The 14,970-nt window shown below is 52.6% G+C and overlaps 1 protein-coding gene across 1 annotated transcript in view; it reads left to right on the top strand.

Annotated features, from left to right (window-relative positions):
• Nucleotides 1–14,970, top strand: part of Cacna1a (calcium channel, voltage-dependent, P/Q type, alpha 1A subunit) — a gene marked incomplete in the record, with an annotated part of 274,976 nt that overhangs the window by 223,517 nt on the left and 36,489 nt on the right. The window contains 5 exon segments of the mRNA XM_013512132.1: nucleotides 5,503–5,649; nucleotides 8,474–8,634; nucleotides 11,205–11,342; nucleotides 12,802–13,003; nucleotides 13,787–13,951. Coding sequence (XP_013367586.1) covers nucleotides 5,503–5,649; nucleotides 8,474–8,634; nucleotides 11,205–11,342; nucleotides 12,802–13,003; nucleotides 13,787–13,951 — 813 coding nt within the window.

Here is a 14,970-nt window from a genome sequence, read left to right as displayed (position 1 = left end):
CTTGCCAGGCAGGCGCTGTGCCACTGAGCTAAATCCCCAGCCCCAATTTTCTGGGCCTTATTTATTCCACTTAAAGCAATGGTCTCAAGGTGCATCCATTTTCCTCCACATGATTCAGCTTTATCCTTCTTCATAGCAGAGTAGTACTCCATTGAATATAAACAGCACATTTCCTTTACAAGTGATACAATCGTATAATGATGCCTTGACCAAAACATCTTCTTGTCGTGCTTGACTGTATAAAGTTACCCAGAGGCATCAAAAAGTAGTCCACCACAGGGCATCACAGTGCACACCTGTAATCTAGCACTCTAGGAGGCAGAGGCAGGAGGATCACAAGATCTGGCCCAGGCTGGGCAACTTAACAACTTAGCAAGAGACCCTGTCTCAAAATAAAAATATTTTAGAAAGGACTGAAGATACAGCTTGAAAGCCCTGGGTTCAATCCCCAGTGCCACCAAAAAAATTTCTTACATCTACGGTTCATAAGGACTTGACAGTCTGCTTTGGAGTGAAGTCTGTAGACTTTGCTCCCGACTTGGAGACCCCACAGGCTTGTGCATCCCTACTTGGAAGGTTTTTCCCGGTAGAAGGGGGCGGGACAGGGCTTTCGGCCCCTGTGAGCGTGTCTGGGCTCTGGGCCCGCTCAGGAAGCGGGGGCCGGAGATTGTTTTGCCAGTGGCAGCGTGGCCAGTGCCAGAAACTTCCCTGGGGGTTGAAAGTGTTTAGGGCCCTGGGTCCAGCGAGGACCCCCAGGCCCCGGCCTGCCTCAATGCCAGTGTCCGGCCAGGGCTGCCAATGCCCAGGTGCCTGGCTGCCTGGATCAAGCCAGTCCTGCTGCTCAGCGCTAACTGCCTGAAGCCAGTGCAGCGGCCCAGGGACCTGCTGTTGTCCCCAAGGAAAGTCAGAGAACCCACCCTCCTCGTTTGCAGGTTTTCTGTCTCTGTGGCCCGTGAGGACTGTGCTGCTGGTCTTTCCTCCTTAGCAGACAAAGGTCTGGACTTGGGGAGGCCGCCTGAGGCTCTCAGGGTGCTTCTTCCCACTGGTCTTTTGCTTGTCAGTCCCTGTCTGCTCCTAGACGAGGAGCCAGACCCAGCAAGTGTCAGATTTCTCTCTGGATGTACCGGTCCCTTAGACCCCCTGTGCCTCGGTTTCCCCAAGCAGTAAGGAAGGTAGAGGTGGCCATAATAAATACAGTAGATGGACACACACACACACACACACACACACACACACACGCACGTATACACCAGCCAGAGGGACTCTGTAATCCCAGCACTCTGGGAGGCTGAGGCAGGAAGGTCACCGCAAGTTCAGAGCCAGCCTAAACTACAGCGAGACTGACTCAAAAAACCACACACACACACATAAAAAGTGTGACCGCCTCGTGTGTGTAACCTGAGTCCACAGTGTGAGGGCGGTGCTCTCGTTAGCCTCGGTACAGAGCGAAGCGGGTCCAGCCAGACCCTGCCTGAGGTGGTCCCGGGAGTTGCCGGGCGTCCAGTGCCGGCCATGGCCGAGGACTCTGCCTGTGCCCCAACTGTGGCCCCAGCCTGAGCGTCCCCACCCTCCTGAGACTGTGTGTGCGTCCTCCCCCTCCCGCTGCGCCCATGTCCCTGTGACTCCATCCGCACCATTTCACAAGCCATCACCCACATGTCACACGCTGTGCCCAGGCCTGGGGCAGTGGCGGACCCTGCCCACAGGATCACAATCCTGTCCACACTGCCGGGAGCCACCCCCCCCCCGCGCCACCGCCGGGCACGGCTGCTGCCCCCGTGGGCGGCCCTGCCGCAGAGGACGCTGGTCCCAGGGCCGCACTTCCAGGGAGCCTCAGGAGGAGCCCTTTGCTCTGCCACTTTAATTTTGAAACAGACCCCAGCTGAAAGGTATGTCCTCCCTGCGAGCAGGGTCCTAGAACCTGGGTTTGAATCTCAGCCTGCCACCACCGGGCCGCGTGGCCTGGGGACATCCTTCTCCCTCTCAGGGCGTCAGTTTCCTCGTCTGGCAAATGGGCGTCATGGTGCCGTCTTCACACAGTCAGACGCAGTGACGTCCACGAAACTTAGGGGTTACACCCACAGTAGCAGCCCAGGCTGAAAGCTCCTTCAGTTGTCCGAAAAGTAGAATTTGTCCAATCTGTGTGCACTGATTCTTAGACACAACGAACTCTGCATGGGGCGAGGTGGCGCATGCCTAGAATCCCAGCACGCAGGAGGCTGAGTCAGGAGGCCAGCCTGAACTGTACAGCAAGGCTCTGTCTCCAAAAAACCAAAAACAAAAAAGATAAGCTGTGAGAATGACCAAGCCAGACGAAAGGAAAAGGCTGGGAAGATGTGGAGAATACACTAGTGTGTGTGTGGGCATCTGACCTGCTTCATTTTTAAAAAATAATTGTGTGGGACATCGCAGTGCATACCTCAACCCCAGCTACACAGGAGGAGCAGCTGGAGTCTAGAGATTCAAGGCCAGCCTGGGCGACATTGCAAGACGGTCTCCATAAAGCAATTAGCCAGGGTATGGTGCACAGGGCTGTCATCCTAGCTCCTCTGGAGGCTGAGGCAGGAGGATTGCAAGTTCAAAAGTAAGCTATTGAGCTACTTAGGGAGACCCTAATCTCAAAATGGAATATTTGAGTAAGGCTGGTGGGGGAGCTCAGGCTCCAGGATCCATTCCCAGCTCTGGAAAAAATAACTAAGCCAGCTGTGGTACACACACTTGTAATCCTAGCACTCAAAAGGCTGAGGCAGGAGGCCAGCCTGGGCTACATAGCAAGATCCTGTCTCAAAAAAACAAAAATACAGTAAGTAGTACTAAAGCCAAGGTTATGGCTGTTTGCAGTGTATAAGTCCCACACACCCATTTCTCAGACGGTACCAGGAGAGACAGAGGCAGGATTCAAACCCAGGTCCTCTCCCAACCCAAAGCTCACACCTTTCCAGACCAGCTCCATCTTTCTGGGCCGGAACTTCTGGAAACAAAAGCCATTTCCTTCCCCTCCGTGGCCCGCAGCTCCTTGGCAGTGTGGCTTCCTGGGTGATGCGGCCGGTGCCCGGATAGACGTGGGGCAAAGGCCCAGAGCCACCGTCCTGATCCCCCCTCCTGGTCCCTGGGTGGGCAGCGGGGACCGGGGGACTCGGGCCGCACTGTCGCGTGTCTCTGTCTGTGCGTGTCCTGTGTTCTCTCTTCTGAGGCTGCTCACGGCTTGTCTCTCCCTCCGACGCCACCTCTGCAGGAGCAGCACACGGTAAAGTCCTCTCTCTCTCTCTCTCTCTCTCTCTCTCTCTCTCTCTCGCTCTCATCTGTCCCTCGTCCTCTGTGCCTGGTGCAGTCACGTCGGCTCTGGCCTCTTCTTTGTGGCCCTGTGTCCTCGCAGCTGTCCTGTCGCTTATGATGACCAGAACCTGCTCCCCCGGAGGCCAAGGGAACCCAAAGGCCCGTGGCTGTGACCTCTGCCGTGACTCACCTGGCAGAAAACAGAGCAGGCGATGGAGATAGGGTGGATAGTTAGCAGAGTCAGGAGGGCCTCCAGCACCCCACATGGGAGAAGCGGGAGGCGGGCTCTGGACAGAGGGAGCAGTTACCGCCCTTGCTGCAAATCTGGCTTCCGGGACAGCATCCACACTCCCCAGGCTCCTCCCAGAGGACGACTCAGCCTCCTTCCTCCTCCTGGGTCCACTTCCGACGACGGAGCACAGGCAGCCAGGCAGATGGGTTCCCCATTTGGCACATGAGAGTTGAGCCTTAGTTTTAGCTACTTGGGAGACGGAGGCAGGAGGGTCTCAAGTTCAAGACCGTCCTAGGTAACTTAGCGATTTAGCAAACACCTGTCTCAAAATAAAAACGGGCTGGGAAATGTAGCTCTGGTAAAGCACTTGCCTAGCATGAAAGAGGTCCTGGGGTACAAAAGAGGGAAATTAGTGGGGATCTGGAGGGCATGATGAAAGACTACCAGCACGCACTGAAGTTTCTGCTGTAGTAAAGATGCCAAGTGTGGCGCATACCTGTAATCCCAGCACTTGAGAGGCTGAGACAGGAGGATTGACAAGGCCAGCCTGGACTACATAGTGAGACCTTGTCTCAAAAAACAGACAAAAAAACAACATTCTGGGACTGCTGGTTCCAGCCCGCTAAAATCCAGTTCTCCTCCTGATTCCCTAAAAATACCAGAAAGGAACCTGGGAAAAAGGCAAACGTTGTTTTAAAAACAAAAATTGATATTTTTGCACATGGCCCTGCAGACATGTGGGGCGAGGGTCTCAGGGGCAGCCATGTTGTGACCTGCGAGGTGACCAGAGGAAGAAATTTGTACCCGGGACACTGTCTTGGGTCCACTCAGGGTCCCGAGATCTTGGGGCAGAGCTGGGACAAGAGCCAGGGTCAGAGGAAGTGAAACCTGCAGCAACTATAGTGTCAGCCCTGAGCTCTGTCCAGTGTGGGCGTCAGGGCCACCCCAGGCGGGGCTGCAGGAGGCAGGGCCGGCCGGAGGGCGGCCTTGAACTTGAACTTGGAGCAGGGCTGCGCATAGCCGGTGGAGACGCAGAGAGCTTTGCCCGCAGGCAGGGCAGTCAAGGTGGAGTAGCCGGTGACAGCCAGGGGCGTCAGGCTGGACTTCAGAGGGCGCCACACGCTGCGTCCCGAAGTCTGGGAGCTCTGCGGAGAATCCAGTCTCCAGGGCTCTTGAGGGACTGTGGCCTGCTCTGCACGCTGGCTTCCGCCACCGTGGGCGGAAAAGGTGGAAGGACGGAAAGTCAGGTGTGGGGAGGAAGACGGTGCTGGGCGGGCGCCCGGAGTGTTCAGGAAGCTTCCCTGGGCTGGGGAGGGGTACAGCGCAGGACGGTGACGGGGCCACAGGCACTGGCTTGGTCCCGGGTGGAGAGTGGGGTGCCGGTGTCCACCAGCCCTGCCCAGCCACGCCCAGTGACGTCCTGGGTGCCTGGGGGCTGTGGGGTCTGCGTTGAGGCAGGAATCTCACCACGGCCGGTGGCCAACATCAGCGACTGAAAGGACTGTGGGACGTTTCCCACCCCTCAGGATAGGTGCGAAGGGCCGTGCTCAGTGTCCTCAGCCCCGATGGAAAGAGGGAGACCCCACTGTCAAAGGCCGTTCTAAAGAAAGCACAGGAGCCCCCAACCCCCAGGCCAGTAAGTTTCCTAGAGGTCACTGTGCAGACATTAGGGCCACCGCACGCCAGGCAGCATCAGAAGCTAACCCTGAGCCGGGTGCGGTGGCACACACCTGTTAGCCCAGTGCTAAGGAGCCTGAGGCAGGAGGGTCACTGTGAGTTTGAGGCCTGCCTGGGCTACATAGCCAGACCCTGTCTCACAAGAAAAAGAGAAACCCACCCTGAGACCTGGACCCCAAAGCCTCTGCCCGCCGCCTCCTCAGCCCAAATAGCAGAGTGCGCCTCAAGGAAGGACAGGGCTCGCCCCGCTCACACCAGACTTCAGACCTGAGAAGGTGGGGTCAAGGCAGCTGTGGGGCTCCCACCTCCCAGCCTGACCACTGCTTCCTCTCTTCCCTTCTCCCTGCCCTGGTGCCCTCCACAGTGGCAACAGCAAAGGAAAGGACATCAACACAATTAAATCTCTCCGAGTCCTCCGGGTGCTACGACCACTCAAAACCATCAAGCGGTTGCCGAAGCTCAAGGTGAGATTCGGGAATGTGGAGGTGGAGAGGGTGCTTCCAGGATTCCCATATACAGCTGAACAGGTTGCACACTGCTCAAGAATACCATATCAGGTAGACGTGGTGCATACCTGTAATTCCAGCTACTTAGGAGGCTAAGGTGGGAGGATCACAAGTTTAAGGCCAGCCTGATCAACTTAGACCTTGTCACCAAAAAAAAAATTTTTTTTTAAGTTTTTTAAAAGGTCTGGGGATGTAGCTCAGTGCAAAGGCCCTGGGTTCAATGCGCAGAACTGCAAAAATAATAATTAAAAGGGGTTGTGGATTAGTGGTGAGTGCTTCCCTGGCATATGTGAGCTCATGGATTTGATCTCCAGTACTGTTAAAAATTTTTAAAAGAATGTTACATTGAAAGAGGTGCTGATAACATTGTGCAAGATTCATAAATGAGAGTATATTTATGATTACAGATGTCTAGCAGGTGGCAGTAAAGCGAACTCACCTAACAACCCTTAATACTAGAGCAATTTTCCACTATGTAAAAGGTCAAGTCTGATTCTTCGTCTTCATTCATATGAAGGTATTGAGTCAGCATTTCCAAAATTCGGGCACCGTGCTAATCTGAGAAGCGGGGAACTAGATTTCTGGTCCTATGTAACCCTGAACTCATTATCTGCCTAGTGTAGGCCCCCAAACTCCCCCATCCCAAAGTATCTGAGCCAGCATTTCCCAAAAGCTTGCCGTGAAAGGAAGAAGGGAAGAGAGGACGCAAGGGGAGAGAAAGAAGGTCCAAGCATTCCAGCACCTTCTTCAATTTACGTTCACCTAGGGGCCACCTGTATCACTTAATATGTTTTTTTAACTTGGGTCACTTAATTTGTCTTAAGTTAGTTTACTTTAAAAGGAAAGGTTCAGCTGGGTGTGGTGGTACATGCATTTGATCCCAGCACCTGGGAGGCTGAGACAGGAGGATTGCAAGTTCAAGAGCAGCCTGGACTAAACAGTGAGTTCGAGGCAACCATGCCTCAAAAAAACAAAGATTTTTTTTTTTTTCTTTTTTTTTGTCTTTTTGAAACAGGGTCTCGCTATGCAGTTCAGGCTGGCCTTGAGCTCACTTTGTAGCCCAGGCTGGTCTCAAACTTGCAACGATCTTCCTGCCTCAGCCTCCCAAGTGCTGAGATTACAGGCGTGTGCAACCACGCTCAGCTAAAGAAATTTTTAAAAAGCCTCTGCCAAATCTCCCAAGTGAAAATCCAGAACCCACTGTTAACAGAGAATAAAACTAAACTTTTCTTGGAAGAAAATGACATACTGTTACTAAAAGCTAGCCAAAGAAGGCTGCAGGGCAGAGGCTGAGAGCATGGACACCTGCTTTGCCTTGGCTAAGAGAAAACAACAGGGCAGGGAACAGGAGGCAAAAAGTTAATTTAAAAATAAAATAAAAACAGAAAGTTCCACCGTCAGGCATCAGAACAGGACTTTCTCCCTTGCTCAAAGCAATGGAAGGAAACAGAGGAGCAACTCTGTTACCATGTGATTCCATGCTGGGTCCCTGAGTCACCTAAAAGTATCTCTGAGCAAGCAGGGCCAATGGCGCATGCCTGTCATCCCAGCACTCTGGGAGGCTGAGGCAGGAGGATCCCACATTTAAACCTAGCCTGGGCAACTTAGCAACTTAGCAAGAGCCTGACTCTAAATAGGAAAAAAGGCCTGGGGGTGGAGTTCAGTGCAAAGGCCCTGGGTTCAGTTCCCAGTTCTGGAGAAGAAAATAAAATGAATGAATGATGTCCTGATGTTCTGTTTGGGAGGCAGTGCCCCTCGTTCCTGCTGATCAGATGAGCGTCCCATTTGGGGGATGCACGTTAAACCAGAAGAGAGACAGCTGCACTTTGGAAGTGAAAGCTTAAAGCACATGGACGCTGTGGGGTATTGAGTTCATCATCTTCCCCTCACAACCCCCTTGAACACCTGCTGGAGGGCCGTCCTTCCTCCCCCGGAAAAGCTGGCCACACTCCACGCTCCCTCCACACTCCCTGTCTGCTGAGCCACCCTTGATAACCACTGTGATTAGGAGGGACCAGTGCAAGCGTGGAGTATAATGGGAGACATGCTGACACTAAACAGGCCAGGGCAAATCCAGAAACCCCAGGCCGAGTCCTATGGGAAGAGCTGGGGTGAGCGAGGGGGACCTTCCAAGCTGGGACCGTCCATCTGCTCTGGGAGTGGGTAGACGATTCCATCTGTCAGGCTTGCCAGGTACAGGCTCCGAAACACTGTGTTGAGGGAGGTGCCGGGAACATCACGGCCTTTATCTACCTCATCCCAGGTACAGAGCCATCTCTCAAGTCCAGAGAGTTTTCAGCTGCTTAGCAGGCAGGAAGGAGCCCACAGAAGCAGTCGGGGGGGTAGGGAGGCAGTCCTGCGGGCTTTCAGCCATCTCTGGGTCACTTGGAACATTTGGTACAGTGAAAATATGGAGAAGTCGTCGTTATACTGTTCAGCTTAGCGAATCAAGACTAGAAAAAAATGTACATGTTCAGGACAGATACAGTTTTTTTTCCCTGAATATTTTCCATCCAAGGTTGATTAAATCTATAGATAAAAGAACCCATGGGTGCCCAGTGTGGTAGCACATGCTTCTCATCCCTCTTGTTCATGAAGCTGAGGCAGGAAGATCTTGAGTTCAAGGCCAGCTGGGGCTACATAGGGAGATCCTGTCCCTCCACTGCCTACCACCTCAAAAAACTAGAGCCCACAAGATCGGAGGAGGCAGCTGTCCTTCAGGCGCAGGTTGGCTGGAGCCCCGCCCAAGCCCTCCCCCATCTTCTTTCTTGCTCGTCCCCAGGCTGTGTTTGACTGTGTGGTGAATTCACTCAAGAACGTCTTCAACATCCTCATCGTCTACATGCTCTTCATGTTCATCTTCGCGGTGGTGGCCGTGCAGCTCTTCAAGGGGAAGTTTTTCCACTGTACCGACGAGTCCAAGGAGTTTGAGAAGGATTGCCGGTGGGTCTCACTCCCGGGGTGGGCGCAGGCTGGGTCACTGCCAAACACACCAGAGACCGGGGCTGGGAGACAGGAGCCCTCCAGGGCTGGTAGGGAATCAACAGCAGCCAGCCTGGATCCGGAGAAGAAAAGTTTGGGAATGTGAACCCCCCACCCCACCCCATCGCAGCCGGAAGAGGCATAACCTTTTCTCCTTGTCATGGAGGACATTAAAGCACATCCACGTTCCTCCCTTGAAGCTCGTCACAGGGGTGACATAAGTACGTGTGCGTAGGTCTTTTTTGGAAGCTTGTCACGCGAGGGACATTAATACACATGCACAGGTTCTCCTCTGAAACGTATCACAAATAAAAGAAGTTGTCCCATGCAAGATATTAGTACATGTTCACCAGGCTTTCTTTGAAACCTTTCCAGGCAGAGGTGTTTCAGCATTCAGAATATCGGGCTGGGGGTACAGCTCAGTGGTGACCGCCTGCCTGGCATGCATGAGGCCCTGGGTTTGATCCCCAGCCCTGCAAAAAATAATTTTTGTCATATTTTGAGATTTTAAGAAGTTTATACAGTGCGTGCCCCACCTAAGGCGTGAACATCCCCAGCAGCCCTGAAATCAGACAAAATAGTTCTGTTGAGAAACGTGCAGCTGTTTGCCCCAAATATGGTAATGACATGATAATAATATGGTAATAATATGGTAATAATGCGTGTAAAGGGTGTCCCCCCAATCAGGGCTGGCTTTGTTGCCAAATGAGTTACATCCATCATTAACAAATTCTTCCTGCCCAGGGCCGAGTGATAAATAATTCTGGCTCTGCAGACCGCATGGTGTCTGTTCTGGTCACCCAGTTTTGCTGTGACAGCTCAAAAGTAGCTATAGATGTTAGATCAGTGAACACGCATGGTTGTACTCCAATAAAACTTTATTTCTGCAACTACACACTTTTAAAAAAAAAAAAAAGCTGGAGTCTGATTATGTTTCCCAGACTAGTTGAGAACTCCGGGGCTCAAGGCATCTTCCTGCCTCAGCTTCCACGGTGGCTCAGACTATGGGTATTTGCCACCACGCCTGGCTGGAAACTGAAATGTGAGATAATACTGAGACCCCATCTCACAAAAACAAACAAACAAAAAGCCCCAGAAATTTGAATTTTATATGATTTTTTTTTTACTTGTCATGAAAGTGTGTGTTACTTGTTTTGAACTAATTCAAATGTAAACATCCTTCTCAGCATGCGGGCACCACAGAAATGGTTAGTAGTCCAGTTTCTGCCTGTGGGCTGTAACTGTCCCTGCATTAGAAGGAAGAGGTTTGGCTTTCAGACCTTCCTGGATTTAGAACTGTGCAGAAGGGTTGCAACCTCAGAGCACCCTCCCCTATCACAAAGTCAGCATCATGACTAATTCTCAAGTATAGGGCAGATTGATTCCAGAATCTGTTTAGATAGCAAATTCAGTGGGTGCTCTAGGCTCTTAAAATGGCATAATAACCATGCGTAGTGGCCCACACCTGTAATCCCAGCACCTGGGAGGCTGAGACAGGAGGATCTCCACAAGTTCAAGTTCAGCCTGGACTACGTAATAAGACCCTGTCTCAAAAACACTAAAGTAAAGAAAAGCAAAGTGGTGTAGTATTGGCTGATAACCTACACATAGCCTTCTGCAGACTCTAAACATCTCTCCATGACCAAAAATACCTAATGCCATGTAAATGCTGTGTGAATTATTGCTGCACGATATTATTTGAGGAATAAAACAAGGAAAAAATCTGTACATGTTCAGTATAGATGCTTGGTGTAGATGTACTGTTTCTTCTTAGAACAGTTTCAATCCCTGGTTGGTGGAGTCCACAGTGACAGAGCTGCGGGAGACAGGCCTGGCCACATGGCGGCTGCTGCTGCTGCTGCTGTTGTGAAGTGTCACCGTGCAGCCAGTGGTAGCTGCCGAACTTTGGTAGCTGTTTTTAGAAATCAGAAGGATCCTCGCCAGGCACGGTGGAGCACACCTGTAGTCCCAGCTGCTCGGGAGGCCGAGGCAGGAGGTTTGCTTGAGCACAGGAGTCAGGCCTAGGACTAGTTCTGCTTCAGTGTGGTGAAAGGAAACAGCAGCCTGCTCCCTTGGTTGTTGAGCCCAGAAATGAAATATCCCTCACATACACGAGCCTGAGGCTGTCACCGCAGCGATGAGAAGGCTTCGTCTCAAAGGGATGCTGCATGCGGAGCAGACTCTTCCACGGCCCCCAGCTGGAAGCATGGGGGCTCCCCCAACAAACAGAGAGGTCAGGGTGTCACTACTTCCCGGGCTGACACAGCAGCAGAGGCTGGTACATCCCCTTCCTCCTCCTCCTTTCTCTGGTGCCGAAAGCCAAATGCCCCTAAGCCAGATGTGATGGCACATATCTGTCATCCCAAAACTCTGGGAGGCTGAGGCGGGAGGATCATAAGTTCAAACCCAGCTTGGGCAACTAGCAACTTAATAAGACCTTGTTCTGAAATAAAAGGAGATGTAGCTCAGCCCCAAAGCCCTAGGTTAGGGTCCCCCGCTCCTGCTGACTAATGGGGCCCTGTCTGCGGCAGCGGCAAGTACCTCCTGTATGAGAAAAACGAGGTGAAGGCCCGGGACCGGGAGTGGAAGAAGTATGAGTTCCATTACGACAACGTGCTCTGGGCCCTGCTAACGCTCTTCACGGTGTCCACAGGAGAAGGATGGCCGCAGTGAGTACACAGGGAGAGGCTGAGGCAGGAGGAGCTCAGGACCTGGGGAGCAGGAGAAAGAGGGGCTGGGAGAAGAGGGGCAGCTGTCGCTTCACGAGATGGGGCCTCATAGATCCACGGGGCTGTGGCCTAGGGTGAGGCTGGGAGGCTGAACCACGCAAGCCTGGAAATGGACCTGGCCCCTACTGACGATCTTGAGCCAGGCGAGGTGGCCCACGGCCGTGATCCCAGCACTCAGGAGGCTGAAGCAGAAGGGCAGCAAGCCTGAGGCCTGTCTGGAGGACTCTGTCAGACCCCGTTTTAAAGATTCTGAAAGCTAAGCCGGGCGTGGGGGCACACGCCTGTAATTCCAGCAGTCGGGAGGTTGAGGCAGGATTGTTTCAAGTTCGAGACCAGCCTGGGCTGCAAAGTGCGCTCAAGGCCAGCCTGAACTGCATAGCGAGACCCTGTCTCAAAAAAAAAAAAAAAAAGAAAAAAGAAAATTTTAAAAGCTGAGGGGTGTGGCTGAGTGGTAGAACATCCCTGGGTTCAATCCCTGGGACCACAGAAAAAAAACTTTATATTTAGTTCATTGAGGACTTTTGAGGATTCGTTTTGATTTTTGAAAATACCACAGTGACTTTTTTTTTATCGTGTTTGCTTGTGTTTCGGGAGCCCTCGTATTTGGACCCAGGACAGCACCTCCTCTCCTTGTCCTGCCCTGGGCTTGCTCCTCGAGTCGTGGGGATGCCTGGTCAGAAGCTGGGAGAGCGCAGCATGTGCCTTCCCTCCCTCCCCAGCAAACCCACAGCCCAAATGTGCATGTCTGCACCCCATGCCCTGCTCTAGGACCCACACGCATGAAGTCAGTGCTAAAGTAGGCACCTTTGAGTGAATTGTTTTTAAGATGCCCATTCAACGGGCTTCACTTCTATCTGTCAGAAAACCATTGCTATGCACCTAAACGATTTTGTCCAAACAAGTCTCTAATGGCAGCCTGCCAAAAAATCCTCATCACACATACACAAATCTGCCATGGTTACAACATGAAGGCACCGATTAAACACAGACCTCTTGCTTGGGCAGTGCACAACCTGCACAGCTGTACAGAGCCCTGTGTACATACACTCTCCCACATACAGCCCTCCTGGGTGCAGCTGATGAGCTCCTGGCATTAGTCCTGCTCACTCCTACTCATCAGCACAAACCTGGCTTCAAATCCCAAAGGGACCACTTCTGAAAGCGTCATCTTCAGCAGCTCCCTTTAACTTGCTGAGCCTCAGTTTCCCTGTGCAAAGAACAGAGCTGGTCGTCTCCTCTCTGAGAGGGTTGGTGGGAAAACAAATGTATTGTTGACAGTATTTTCGGCACAGAATAAACCATGACACGTAGCCATAGATGCACCCGGCACTGTTACCAACCGGCTTTCGTCTCTCTTCTGTCTGCTCTCTGTGTTCCCCTCCATGCCGGCACCCTGCAGGGTCCTCAAGCACTCCGTGGACGCCACCTTTGAGAACCAGGGCCCCAGCCCTGGCTACCGCATGGAAATGTCCATCTTCTATGTCGTCTACTTTGTGGTTTTTCCCTTTTTCTTCGTCAACATCTTTGTGGCCTTGATCATCATCACCTTCCAGGAGCAAGGGGACAAGATGATGGAGGAGTACAGCCTGGAGAAAAATGAGGTATCGCTTCATTTTAGAGATCCTCCCTAAGTCTGTAAAGGAAAACCCATCAGTCACGTGGCACATGTATCAGTCAGCTCAGACCAGGGTATGCCTTAGTAACAAGCATCCCCAGATGGGCACAGAGGGGCCAGCTCTCTCTCACGTTGCAGGCTGGCTCTTTTCTGTGACATCTTTATGCTGTCCCAAGGCTGCCACAGCCACCTTCCTCTGAGGTCCTTCAGAGCCAAAAAGTGTGGCAGACCATGGTCCTGTTTGTGATATGACCCTTCACTCTCACTGTCCTTAGCATCCATGTCTGATGTTGGGAGCAAAGGAAGTGCAGTCTCCCCAAGCTCAGGGAGGGACCTGGAGCACATTCTATCTCTGCCTCTTCACCTCCCTAAAAGAAAAGGAGCGGGAGAAGCAGGATATTCAACAAGAAAGAATGGCCAGGATCTGGAGTTGGCTTTTATCGAGTCCAGACTCAGCCCCCTGGGCTCCTGTGCCTCCTCAGACAAGCAGCTCCACCTCTCTGAGCCCATTTTCCTCACCTGCAGAGTGTGCTATAGACACACGCTGGCTGAGGAGCATCTGAGATGGGGAGGGATCTGCTGCTCACACGCTGGCTGGCCGGAGGCGGCTTCTGGGGCAGGCGTGGCCCAGGGAAGGGGTGGTTCTGCGGCCGGCCAGGCTGCCGGGAGCCCAGCGTCTGCGTCCAGGGGGCCGCGCCTGGGAGCTGTATAGAGTTGAGCAGAGGGGCCCCAGCATCTGGCCCCTCACACCATTGTCTCCGGTCCCCAGAGAGCCTGCATCGACTTCGCCATCAGTGCCAAACCGCTGACCCGGCACATGCCGCAGAACAAGCAGAGCTTCCAGTACCGCATGTGGCAGTTCGTGGTGTCCCCCCCGTTCGAGTACACCATCATGGCCATGATTGCCCTCAACACCATTGTGCTGATGATGAAGGTGAGCCTGCAGCCGCCTCCGCCCACACCTGGTGGCCTCCAGCCCTCGTGCCTGCTGTTCCCTCCACCCTTCACACCGTGCCCGCCCCAGCTGCCCCACAGGATGCCTCCTCCGAGAAACCTCCCTGACCACCCCAAACTGCCGGTCCCTGTCACAACCTGCTTCCCCGTGACACGAGCCATTCCGTCACTGTTGCATGCTCAGTAGATGTCTCCGCCAGCCCGAGAGCTGTTGGAGCCACAGCCCTGAGTCCAAGGACCTCATCAAGGATCTGACTCAGAGCAGGAAGGTGCCCCCCAGGAATGTGTGTGGCAAACCTGTCATCCTAGAAGTACAGGAGGCTGAGGCAGGAGGATCCCAAGTTGGAGTCCAGCCTGGGTGATTTAGCAAGACCCTGTCTCAAAATAAAAAATAGAAGACATTGGGGATATAGCTCAGTGCAGAGCCCCTGGGTTCAGACCCCAGTGCTAAAAAGATAGGAGTAGCGGGGAGGGAGGGGAGGAGGGAAGGAGGAAGGAGAAAAAGGAAAAGAAAACAAAGAGAAAAGGAAGCTGTGAATGAAATGAGGGAGGAGGCATGGGTAAAGAGCCCCAGAGCTTCTTCAAAGTCAAAACTCAAAATCTTTTAGCCTGAGGTTCAGAGTCCTGGGTTCAAGTTCAGCTCAGCCATGTAACTCACTGTATCATCTCCCACAAGTGCCCACTGACGTCCTGGGGCCTCGATTTCTCTGTCAATAAAATGGGAGGATTGGAGGAGAAAACCCAGGCAATCTTAGCATTTTCTCAGCACTTAATACATGCAGCGATTCATTCTTCTTTTTTTATTATTTTAATTATTTTTCAGTACTGGGATTGAACCCAGAGCCTTTGCACTAAAGCTACATCCAAAGCTCTTTTATTTTTTTTTTATTTTTTTTATTTTGAGACAGAGTCTCCCTAAGTCACTAACTTGCTTAGGTTGGGCTCCAACTTGCAATCGTCCTGCCTCAGCCTCCCAGAGTGCTCAGATTGCAGGCCTGT

Source organism: Chinchilla lanigera, unplaced genomic scaffold, assembly GCF_000276665.1.
Source record: "Chinchilla lanigera isolate Chin_1 unplaced genomic scaffold, ChiLan1.0 scaffold00014, whole genome shotgun sequence".
In the NCBI taxonomy this organism is placed as follows: Eukaryota; Metazoa; Chordata; class Mammalia; order Rodentia; family Chinchillidae; genus Chinchilla; species Chinchilla lanigera.
This window is presented reverse-complemented; position numbering and strand designations above follow the sequence as displayed.